The following is a 12,671-nucleotide window of genomic DNA, read 5'->3' on the forward strand; positions in this document are numbered from 1 at the left end:
TCTCTGTAATTTTTTTTGTTAATTCAGAGATAAAAAACTATATATAAACTCTCCATTATTTTTTGCCTAATTTTTGCGTTAAATCAATGTTTGATTTACTCGGCAGGGTTTTGCCATCACTGTTAAGCCCTGTGGGCATATGCCACGGCTTTCAGCCCCGCGTTGAGCTCATGGGTGTGTACCTCTAAGAGTTTCACGGCCGCCTAGACAACGCTGCAAAAACACACAATTCACCTTAATATTTTTGGCTTAGGTGTTTCCCATTCTAGAATTATGTGCCTGTTTATTTCTCGTTAAATTATTTTTTGGAGTTAGCAAATTGTTTGTGAATTTTTTTTGGGAGAAGGAAATACGAACTGAAATTCGAGGCTGCTCGTTCGAAAATTTTTAATGACCCTCTGGCCAAGGTTTTCTTCGTTTGCTCCAAAGCTTTTATTTTTATTTTTTGACTGCACTCTTAAGGCTTATGCCTTCGGAGTCTTCCGTTTATGCATCTTTAATGTTATTTATATTTAAAGTTGACACTATTATAGGCTAAACTCTGAATATGCCAACTCTGACCCAACCAACTATCTCCGAAATCAACCCCAAATCGACTCAGCAGCAGTCGCCAATGACCCAAAAATGCTACCTAGGAGACTATGAGAAAGCATAACAGAGCAACAACCAGAAAGATGCCCGCCCTCCCAATATAATTTCCTCGCACTTCAATCGTTTCAGTTTCTACCTCCCTTCGTCCACCTGCGCTAATGAATTCGAGGCATCTTCTGCTTATCCAGAGTAGAAGCAACACCTTCTTGACAGGACCTCTTCGTTTTCCAGTTTTCGAAAAGAAACTATTTTTTTTCGACCCTTTATTGAAATGTTTCAATTCGATATTCAAATTGTTCAAACATTTAAATTTGAAATGTTTACAATTTTTTATTTTGTAATGTTTAATTCAATTTAATGCCATGTTTTATGGAATGTTTAATAGCACGTTTATTTTAACATTAAATTAACGTTTAATGTTTAATGTGATGTTTTATTTATTTTAATGTAATTTTTTATTTTTCAATATTCTAATTTTTCAAATTTTGATATTCAAATTTTCACATATTAAAAAATAAAAAACATTGTTATGTTTAATTTAATTCTCATGTAATGTTTAATTTGAAATTAAATGTAATGTAATGTTTAATTTGAAATTAAATGTAATGTAATGTTTAATTTCAGATTTTCATCCAAATTTATGTGTAATGCTTAACGTCATTTTCTTTTAATTTCATATTTTAACCCACATTTAAACAATATCTGAATTTTTCAAATGTTCGATATTAAAATTTTTACATCTTAAAAAATCAAATTTTGTTGCATTTTATTTAATTCAATGTAACATTTGATTTCATTTGATTTGATTTCATTTGATTTGATTTGGGTTGGGTTGGGGTTGAGTTGAGTTGAGGGTGGGTTTGGGATTGATGTTGGGTTGGGTTGGGTTGGGTTGACGTTACGTTGATGTTGATGTTAGATGTTAGATTGATGTTGATGGTGATGGTTAAGGTTAAGGTTCACTTGGACCAAACTTTGGTCTGTTGGACCTAAAGAAACAAATTATTTAATTTGATTGAAGATTTTATTCTTATGCTCAAAAAGCTTGGAGAGAAGCCTCTCGAGCTCACTATAATTTTAATGTCCTAAAAGGCTAGGAAGGGTCAGTGTTGCAACAAAGATTATGAAACTGAGATATAATTTTCACTATTGCAACAAAAATTATGAAACTGAGATCTAATTTTGACATTGTAAAAGGCTAATTTTAATTTTATTCCTATGGTCAAAAAGCTTGGAGAGAAGCCTCTCCAACTCATTATAATTTTGACATCATAAAAGGCTAGGAAGGTCAATATTGCAACAAAGATAATCAAACCGAGATCTAATGCGGTTGTACAGGGGCACTCTATAATGTGGTTGTACCTCGGGCACTCTAAGAGGAAGTGATTGCCATCCTCAATGTTGATATTCTCATAGAAATGGCAGATCCTTTACATCCATGGTGGTTTAGGAACTCAGATGACAAATCCTTTCCTTCCATGGTGTTTTAGGAGTTGTCCAACGACCTGTTTCACTATAGAGCTCATGAGAGTTCGTTCTAATCTTGGCTATATTAATTTTTTTCTAGTTAAAAGAGAGAGATACTTTTAATCTTCTAAGGTGAGTTTGTTAGATATTTTTATGTAATATTTAACATTTAGTTTAATTTAATGTAATATTTAACTTTTTTATGTTTAATTTAATTAAATTTAAATTTAGAATGTTTTATTTTTTATCTTTAATTTATAATGTTTTATTTTGTATGTTTAAATTTTTAAAGTCTTTATTTTTATTTTCTTTTAATTTCAAATTTTAACTAACATTTAAAAGATATGTTTTTTTATTTTTCTACTCCAATTTTAAACATTGTTTTTATCATTTAAATCTTTTAATTTTTAATCTTTAACATTTTAATATTTTAATTTTAATTTTTTTATGTTTATATATATATAAACATTTTTCATATGTTTAATTTTTTTAATAATAAAATTTTCAAAATATTTAATTTCAAAATTTCCCATTTTTATTTTCTCCATATTTTTTTCCCTGATGTAAACTGTTTTTTAATTTAAATTTTAAAATTTCAATGAGTCGCATCTTAAATATATTTCCAATTTCTCGCATGTTTAAGTTTCTTAAATTTCAATTTTAAAAAAATTGAAATTCTTAAGTTTTAATTTTAAAAGTTTTTGTTAAGCTCAAGGTTATATGCTTAAACTTCTATCCTAAATATTTAAAAGCTAAACACTTTTTCTTTATATTTAAAAGTTTCAAACTTTAACGGTTAAAACCTCATATTTTGAGCTTTAATACTTTAACCTTTACGTTAACTTGATGTAATGTTTTTTAAACACTTTTGCTTTATATTTAAAAGTTTCAAAATTTAACGGTTAAAACCTTCATATTCCGAGCTTTAATACTTTAACCTTTAACCTTTATGTTAACTTGATGTAATGTTTTTTAAACACTTTTGCTTTATATTTAAAAGTTTCATCGTTATATGGTTAAACTTCTATCCTAAATATTTAAAAGCTAAACACTTTTACATTATATTTAAGAGTTTCAAACTTTAACGGTTAAACCCTGCACACTTTGAGCTTTAATACTTTAAACACTTTTACTTTATATTTAAAAGTTTCAAACTTTAACGGTTGAAACCTGCATACTTTGAGCTTTAATACTTTAACATTTAACCTTTGTTTTAACTTGATGTAATGTTTTTTGTGATGTTTAATGTTATGTTAAATGGGATGTTTAACGTAATTTTCATGTAATGTTTAATCTAATCTTTAATTTATTTAAATTTTATATGCTTTTACTTCCATCGTTTATATTTAATAGCTAAATACTTTTACTAATTACAGGTTTCAACATAATACCTTTTAATGTTTAATACTTTAACATTAAATACTTTAATATTTTAAAGCGTTAAAGTTTAACGTTTCGTACTTTGGTTGATATTGCCCGCCGCGGGGATAATTTTTTTTGGTATAATTAATTTCCCCACCACGCTCCCCACTGGCGGAGCGGTCCATATCGAACTCAGAATAAGCCGTTATTGGCATAATTACGTCGTAAGGCGTTCCCTCTGAAATAAACTATGCTCTCTGCTTAAGTGTCATTACTTTGCACCATTAGATGATATGTTAGACGATTGAGCGATGTTGAGTCATTCGATTATGCTGAGGTAGTAACTCCCTAACCGCCTGACCAGCGCAAATTTGATCCTCCATAACAGTTTTGGCTTCGCTTCTGGTTTTGGCTTCGCGTCATCAATTGAAGGTTGGGAAACACTTCTTCGGCAGTTGCGCTTCTTGGGACCGAGATTGGACTGTGAATGCCTGCATCTGATACTGATTGAGATTGCGCTGAAGGTAGTGAGCAAGATCAGAGCCCAGGAGCAGTTCGCCGTGTATGTGCTGACCCCAATGTGGCCAGAGGGAATACCGGAGGGGGATACTGTGCAGGCAATCCTGCACTGGTTCAGGAACACCGCGCGCATGATGTATAAGATGATCGGCGAAGCACTCAGGGAGGAGGGCCGACATAACACCTCAACACATCCAACGCAACCTCTGTGCCAGGGAGCCTTTGGACAAAACCCTCGGCGGACCAATAAGAAAACAGAGTGTAAAACTGTGGAATAAGGTTTCGAGCTTTATAGGTTGTGCTGCCTGTCTTTGCGGGTGATAATATCGTGGGACGAGCTTCCGTGTCTTGCACCTAAAAAATTAACGGCACACACTTTCTTTGCAAGCTCTTGGTTGTCTTGCTATTTTGTTTCTGTTACCAAGCGTTTCCCCTGTTTTCGTCATTTGGTTTGAGTACCGCCCGACTGATTATTTGAATTTCTTCTGCATGGGGAACAGGGAGGTGAAGCTCCCGGGCGAATATGAACCTCCAGAAAGACCAGAAGAAGGGACCGACTACTGGAATGCGCAGATTCACAGGAGAACCATGATCTATGTCCATGCCAAGCTCATGATAGGTAGGCACTCTATTTCATTTTCTTGGTTTAGGGTTTCTTAGGGTTTTTCATTTTCTTGGTTTAGGTATGGAACTCGAAAAGTTTCAGGGCTTTTCCAGTTTATGATCTCGAAAAAAATCAATTTAAGTCAGTTTATTTAAGTCGTATAGAGAGTCGGGGATAGTATGCTTGTAGTTGCCTTTCGCAACAGCTTTAAAAAAATCCTCCTTCACGGAGGTTGACTGCTCCAGCTGTTTTTTTCTTTGCTGGTTTTGGATGATGCGAATTTTTTGGCATTTCCTTATGTTGAGGCAGTTAGGATTTTTCTTGAAAATAAATTGGTGAATATTGTCATTTTCATTCCTCGATGACGTTTTGTATAGAGACTTGGGGATAATATGCTTATAGGCTTCTGCATCTTTTAAAAACATTAGTTGATCTTGTCATCCCTAGAATTCTTTCTGATCTCGTTTTCTGAATGGGTTGTAATTCTACTTCACCCATTTTACTTGTCTTTGGACGTAGGTATATAAGCTTTCATTGAGTCGGAGAGAATTAATTAGATTTTCTTGCTCAGAAATACCTTAATAGATCCCATACGTCAGTGTGTGTTTGGTAGGGTATTGACATAACACCTCAACACATCCAACGCAACCTCTATGCCAGGGAGCCTTTGGACAAAACCCTCGGTGGACCAATAAGAAAATAGAGTGTAAAACTATGGAATAAGGTTTCGAGCTTTATAGGTTGTGCTGCCTATCTTTGCGGGTGATAATATCGTGGGACGAGCTTCCGTGTCTTACACCTAAAAAATTAATGGCACACACTTTCTTTGCAAGTTCTTGTTTGTCTTGCTATTTTGTTTCTGTTACCAAGCATTTCCCCTGTTTTCCTCATTTGGTTTGTGAACTGCTTCAGCAATGAGTCGCCCACATGATGGCCATTCTCTGTTCCTAAACTTTGGAAATCCTTTCAGAATGGTTACTTCTAATCGATCGTCTGATCAGTCTGCAAAGTTTAATGAGATATTGAACGCCTTTGAGATTTCCTTAACAAGAAGATTAAAGTAACTCGAGCCAAAGATTCCGAAGAACACGATAAATCTATCGTGGATGCAGCAAGCCATGGTGGTTTTATCTGCTACACACACGAACCTGAAGTACCTTATTACAGATCTCCAATTTCCTACAGTAGAATGGGATGAGAAATGAATGGACGAATACCTCGATGACACTGTAAAGCTTTTAGACATTTTCCTTGCATTAAATGTCGAAATTTCAAAGCTTGAATATTTCCAGCTTCTTGTTCATTATGCTTTGCATTTGCTGGACTTTTCAGATGGCATTTGGTCTAACGACAAGCTCTTCCGTGTCAAAGGTTCTCTCCAAGAGTTGAAGGAAAAAATGGATTCGAAGGGGAAAAATGGTGCAAACACCCAAAGGAATAGTAGGATTGAAAATTGCATTGTGATATTACAGCATATGAGCAAAAGCCTTCAGTCTGGGAAGGTAAAGTCATCGTCAAAGGGTGGTGTTTTCTTGAGTGCGATGTATGGAGTGAAGGCAACAACTATATTTCTCTACAGTGTGGTGGCTTTTTCTCTCGCTGGGGACTCTGGCCCATTGATTGAATTGCATATTCCTGATCAGTTTTTGTGGTCCACAGCATTCATGAGTTTGCACTGAGGGATTAATGACGAAATCAAGAGATGTTTTTCCAATGGCCGAGATCGAGTTTTGAAAGAGCTAGAATTGTTGGAGGCAGTAATTGAAAATGTTCACCATATAGTTGAGAAATTATCTTTTGCTGACATTGTCGATGGAACAGAGAAAGTGGAACATATAAGAATTGCTATACAGGAATTACAACAAAGTGCACAATTGCTTGCCTAGGGGTTAGATCCTCTCTCTAAACAGGTTAATGACTTCTTTCATGTTATTCTGAGTGGAAGGAATGCATTGCTTGATAGTCTCAGGTTATCCGCAGAAGGCACACCCATCAGAGATGATCAATCATGAATATATCAGTAAAGTTGACCAGCATGAAATGTTTCTTGGTTTAGGAGATACTGGCACCCTAAAGATGATCAGTCATGAATATATCAGTAAAGCTGACCAGCATGAAATGTTTCTTGGTTTAGGAGATACTGGCACCCTAAAGCAATGGCATAGGAACTAGTATTATAGAAGATGCAACGAGAGTACTCTCTAGAGAGATGGGAGATACGGACACCCTACCTACCTAAGTAAATGTCTAAACAAAATGTGGCCTAAGTAAATGTCTAAACAAAATGTGGTGTCATCGTCTACAATGGTGGCCAATTACGCTGGGAATTTACGAGGAGGCACTCACTTTTTACTGTTGCAGAATATGACTATAGGCAAACAAGAATGACGAGTGCAGAGGCTGGCAAGACTGAATCTCGAAGTATTTGTGAATCTCGAAGTATGTGTGGAGCTATGACTGGAAGAAGGCGACTGTTACTCAGCGAGGTATGTTGCATTTACTTTTGCATGAATATGTAGTACTATTTTCATGTGGCTATGATAAAAAAAAAAAAAAAAATCAATAAAAAATAATAAAATAAAAAATAATAAAAAATAGGATTATATATTGAAAGTATATGAAGAGCATATAAAACAGAAAAGCAATGCCCATAACCATTAAATTTCTTCAATGAGATTAACCCGAAATTTATTTCTACCATCTTTACTATCCATATTCACCTTGAGCTTTGAGAGCTTTTCCATATTAAAGGCAGGCGCAAACATTCGGTGTTGGTAAGACCATTGTTCACCATTAACAACGAACGCACTTCTCCCAACCACAACAAACAACATTTTCTAGTCCAGAGGAGACTTTCCATAGTAATTCACGTGCTTGGAAGATAGAAATTGCCGGATCAATTCTGCATCAGGTCAAAATAATTCTCAGTTCATAACCAAATCAGATCACAAACTTCTCACATACAAAAAGTAATTGAATTTCAAATCTATAATTGCAACAAATAAATATACCAATAATCCATAAGCGGCATATGCCATAAAAATTACTTGTGACAGTATTATATTTCCTGGACCACTCAACCATATAAGGGAAAGCACTCTTTCTGAAATCGTGATATACAAAGGCCACGTCTGTGCACAACTCCTTCTGTATCTTTCTTGCAATATCCAATAGATTTCCAATCATAAATCGTGGGGTAAGGCCCTTGAGTCCCTGTTTTTTCTACGACTGGAATCACTGAATCTGTATCTCGACTGCATACCAACAAAACAATATCAAATTTTCTGTAGTAGACTTTATGATGGAAGATAAAAGAAAAAGTCCAACTAGAAACATTCTCATTGTTCTAAGTGGCATGTTCTGATTAAAATAAATGATATGCATGGTGAGTTGTGACCTGAACATCCAAATGCGTAGTCCAACGTTTATGAGCTCTAGGTAAATTGGCAACATAGATCTAGGGGAGTCTCCCTAGTGAGCGGAAACTTCATCACTATACATAATAAAGCAAACAGACCAGATTGATGAATGAAGGTCCTTTATAAATGCAAAAGAAGCAACACCAGATAAAAAAAAAGTTACCATTTTAATAATAAAACCACAGACCTGCAAGTAGTCCAGTTATAAGGAATCCCTGTAACATTGGCATGAAGAGCCTTTTGTACTTCAGTTAGATTGAAATAAATTTTAGAATGATTTTCAATGAAAGGATCATACTCCACACACAGATGCCTCCATGGCTGCAGCAAAATGCCTCTGTGAGAAAGATAATGCAGTAGTGCTCTTATAGCTGATTTGATTATCCCCATCTAGAGGTGATGGATACCAGTCATTTAAATTCACCATGCAACAAATTGTTGACCTCAATGACACCCAAGAATGTGTTTAATTTGAGAAAAAATTACCTCAATCATCTAGTCTAGTCTTTATTTTACAGTTTACCATGTCAATGGGAAAGAGACTACCAAATGCAAAAGATATAGCATTGGACTTTAAGCATACCTTCAAATTGATAAGCTGGCATATTGAATGCTTAATGTATCTAATATTCTTACACATCTTTTTCTATGGTCTTTATTTTACAGTTTACCATGTCAATGGGAAAGATACTACCAAATGCAAAAGATATGAAATTGGACTTTAAGCATACCTTCAAACTAATTTGCTGGCATATATAATGCTTAATGTATATAATATACTTACATATCTTTTTCTCTATTGTTTTCTATATGTTCCAGTATTGTTCAAACAAGGACGGGTGTAGACACTGTATGGATAAATATTCCCCATTTTCACATCGGCACGATCTAATACCATATTACATAGAGATGATGGATGCACAAGAGATGAAATGTCACTGTGAATATTGAGCAACCGGTAGGTGTTGTCTAATATCAAACCATGAGACCACATAAATTCAAAAATCCCTACAAGATCATGGAAATCATCTGTAAGTGCATTGCCCACCTGCAAGAACCATGATTTTCTAGATGTTAAAACACAATATAGAAATATAATCGGCCCTTTTCATTCTATATGATCCTATTTAGAACAAATGATTTATTGCCATCTATCATCCATTTCAAGTGTTTCTCGTTATATTTTAATGCCCATACATTCATAATGACATTATAAGGTCTTACCATATATCCTTTCAGATTAATGGCTGGATTTTCAAGGTCCTTGTTGTGTCTGTAGATGACTTGAGCTAACTAAGGAACGTAATGCCTGGAAAAAACAATATTGGAGAAAAATCCATTCAGGTTAATTTAGCTATGTTATTGGATGGATCCAAACTTGTATTGGTAATGAAGGAAACATCCTCTAAACTCTACTCAAGATCAGAAAAAGCTCAAAATCTTAATTCAAGAGTGTCTTTATAAAAATCTCAAGAAACCAGAACTTGCATCATTCAAGGTTAAATTAGGTCGTATTAGTAGACATCTAGAACCACAAAATATAGTCAAACTCCTTCCATCCATTTCTAACTTTCATACAAAATCATACCTTCGATTCTTAGTGGTGGCATAAAAATGAGTGTGCTTTTTGTGATAAGTTAAAAATCATTACTAAATAGTCTTTACCAATTTGATATTTATGGACAATTATTTTTTTAGTTTCCTCAGAAAACAAAAATCTTTGCCTCAGTGCACTCGTAGATAGGAAAAAGAGTAGAGTTATCTACTTATTGGCTTGGATATTGTTTACTTTAATGCAAAATCTAAAAAATTGGAAGAAAGCAACTTATTGTTTGTGCGTTCAATGTACAATTTGTTTTTTGTTATGTGGTTTTGCTCCAAGTGGTATCCAAGCTCATGTCTTGTGTTTGAGAGAATTTTATATTGCTTTAGAGAACATATATTGGAATTTATGTAAGGATTTTCTAGCAATATGCCACCAAAGACAATGAAAGAAGCAGCAAAAAAAGTAAGTGCATTAACGACTAAGGTTGCTTCCATGCATGGAAAATCCTATAAACATAAAGATGGTTTTGTACTGGTTTACTTTGATGACAGTACATAGTTTTTGATCTTAAATGTCCATCTAACGATGCATTTCATAACAAAATGGAGCTGTATTTCATATTGAAAAACTCTTCTTAAAGTATCTTATATGTAATGCCTTGCTCTGTCACCTCTAAAACATCTACAAAAAGGTGATTTGCTCTATCAGCTCTAAAACATATACCAAACAGTACCTTGCTCTATCACCTCTAAAACATAGACCAAACAATGCCTTACTCTATCACCTATAAAACATCTAGCAAATATTGAGCCACTATTGGCAATGTTGTGATACACATTTCCAATTCAACATTGCTTATCATCATCAAAGGCCAGGTAAAAAGAATAGATGAATAAGGGTGTAGTCTAACGTCAATACTTTTTTGGTCCTTTTCACTAGAATCTAGTGATACAATTCTTGGTGACATCACAATATTATGTCATTTAAATTGTAATTTTAAATGCAAAAATGGATTTAGCACCATAGAAGGTTTTTAGAAAACACATGTTGTGTAGACTCAACAACTTAAAACTACATTTTTTCAGATTTTTGACAGGACTTTAAGAAAAATCAGCTAGAATATCTACACAAAAAAAGACTAAAAAGTCACCTTGTTAGTCTACGACCTGTATAACAATTTCTACTCAAAACCAAAGAAATGGGACTCGATGCTTCCTCATGCCTCTATTCACCAAAGTTCAGGGGATGACTGAGGGGGAAATTATAAGCCACTCCATTAAATGTTATGACTTTTGCTTCTATGCTTTAAGGGATTTGGGAGAGTTAGGTCTTTTAATGGGAAAAGGTGGCTTCAAGTAGAATATAAGTGAAAATAATAAGCATTTTAATGATGGCTTCCTTCCACCAGAGTTTAAGCTTCTCCAATAACATATCCATACTGATATGTTTGCTTATGCTTACAAGAAATAGTAAGACCTGCAAATCTTCAAAACTCTGGCAGGATAAATATACCACTAATAACCTCACAATCAAGAAAATCTTGCTCATGTTAACCAGTGGTTGATCAAAAAACATTTTTTTAATAGAATCCCATTATAGCCATTTGGCAAGGACAAACCCCTGACATTTGGGACGTCTCGTAGATAGTCTTCCATCATAGGAGGCATATCCAAGGAATCCATTGACAACAAATGACACTAAATGACCTCACCCTGTTTCCCTGTCTGTAGTACACAAGAAAAGCATCCCCATGGCACCCTACATACTCGAGTAGGGTTTTGTCAGCCCTAAATTGGACTCGAGTTAATGGGCTTGATTGTTTTCATAGGGCAGATAGAGAGAAAGCGACAGAAAACAATTTGATCAAAAAATCCTTAATCATTGAGAACTCTGTAACCATCTTAGTTTGACTGCAATTATGTGTTTTGTTTTACCATAAAATGCTTAGGGTGCCAGTATGTTATTGAAGAACACGATAAATCTGTTGTGGATGCAGCAAGCCATGGCGGTTTTACTTGCTACACACGCGGAACTCAAGTCCCTTATTACAGGTCTCCAATTTCCTATAGCAGAATGGGATGAGAAATGGATGGATGAATACTTGGATGACACTGTAAAGCTTTTAGACATTTTCCTTGCATTAAATGTCAAAATTTCAAAGCTTGAATATTTCCAGCTTTTCGTTCATTATGCTTTGCATTTGCTAGACTTTTCAGATGGCATTTGGTCTAATGAAAAGCTCTTCCATGTCAAAGGTTCTCTCCAAGAGTTGAAGGAAAAAATGGATTTGAAGGGGAAAAATGGTGCAAACACCCAAAGGAATAGTAGGATTGAAAATTGCATTGTGATATTACAGCATATGAGCAAAAGCCTTCAGTTTGGGAAGCTAAAGTCATCGTCAAAGGGGTAGTGTTTTCTTGAGATCGATGTATGGAGTGAAGGCAACAACTATATTTCTCTGCAGTGTGGTGGCTTCTAGTCTCGCTGGGCACTCTGGCCCAATGATTGAATTGCATATTCTTGATCAGTTTTTGTGGTCCACAACATTCATGAGTTTTCAGCGAGGGATTAATGACGAAATCAAGAGATGTTTTGCCAACGGCCGAGATCGAGTTTTGAAAGAGCTAGAATTGTTGGATGCAACGATTGAAAATTTTCACCCTATAGTTGAGAAATTATCTTCTGCTGACATTGTCGATGGACCAGAGAAAGTGGAACATATCAGAATTGCTATACAGGAATTACAACAAAGTGCACAATTGCTTGCCCAGGGGTTAGATGCTCTCTCTAAACTGGTTAATGACTTCTTTCATGTTATTCTGAGTGGAAGGAATGCATTGATTGACAGTCTCATGTTATTCGCAGAAGGCACACCCATTAGAGATGATCAGTCATGAATATATCAGTAACGCTGACCAGCGTGAAATGTTTCTTGGTTTATGGTTTCTTAGGGTTTTCCATTTTCTTGGTTTAGGGTTTCTTAGGGTTGTTCATTTTCTTCGTTTACGTATGGAACTCAAAACGTTTCAGGACTTTTCCAGTTTATTATCTCGAAAAAAATCAGTTAATCTGTTACTTGTGCTCTTTGATGGGAGTTTTGTAATACATGATTGAAGAATACACGGTGAGATAAAAATACATATTATGATAATTGAGGAATGTT

General features: G+C 34.8%; 2 protein-coding genes across 2 annotated transcripts; both read left to right on the forward strand.

Moving 5' to 3' along the window:
- Positions 1-4,118: 4,118 nt before the first annotated feature.
- On the forward strand, positions 4,119-6,222 carry LOC149164421 (UPF0496 protein 4-like). The gene is made up of 2 exons (XM_089429468.1): positions 4,119-4,558; positions 5,876-6,222. The coding sequence occupies exons 1-2, from the start codon at positions 4,429-4,431 to the stop codon at positions 6,220-6,222; spliced, it is 477 nt and encodes a 158-aa protein (XP_089285594.1). The 5' UTR covers positions 4,119-4,428.
- Positions 6,223-11,934: 5,712 nt separating this feature from the next.
- Positions 11,935-12,405, forward strand: LOC149164422 (protein BPS1, chloroplastic-like). The gene has a single exon (XM_089429470.1). It carries the CDS (start codon positions 11,935-11,937, stop codon positions 12,403-12,405), a length of 471 nt encoding a protein of 156 aa, XP_089285596.1.
- Positions 12,406-12,671: the final 266 nt, after the last annotated feature.

Source organism: Pinus tabuliformis, chromosome 5_1 (genome assembly GCF_031772625.1).
Source record: "Pinus tabuliformis cultivar Carrire ecotype Pingquan chromosome 5_1, CPIR1, whole genome shotgun sequence".
NCBI lineage: Eukaryota > Viridiplantae > Streptophyta > Pinopsida > Pinales > Pinaceae > Pinus > Pinus tabuliformis.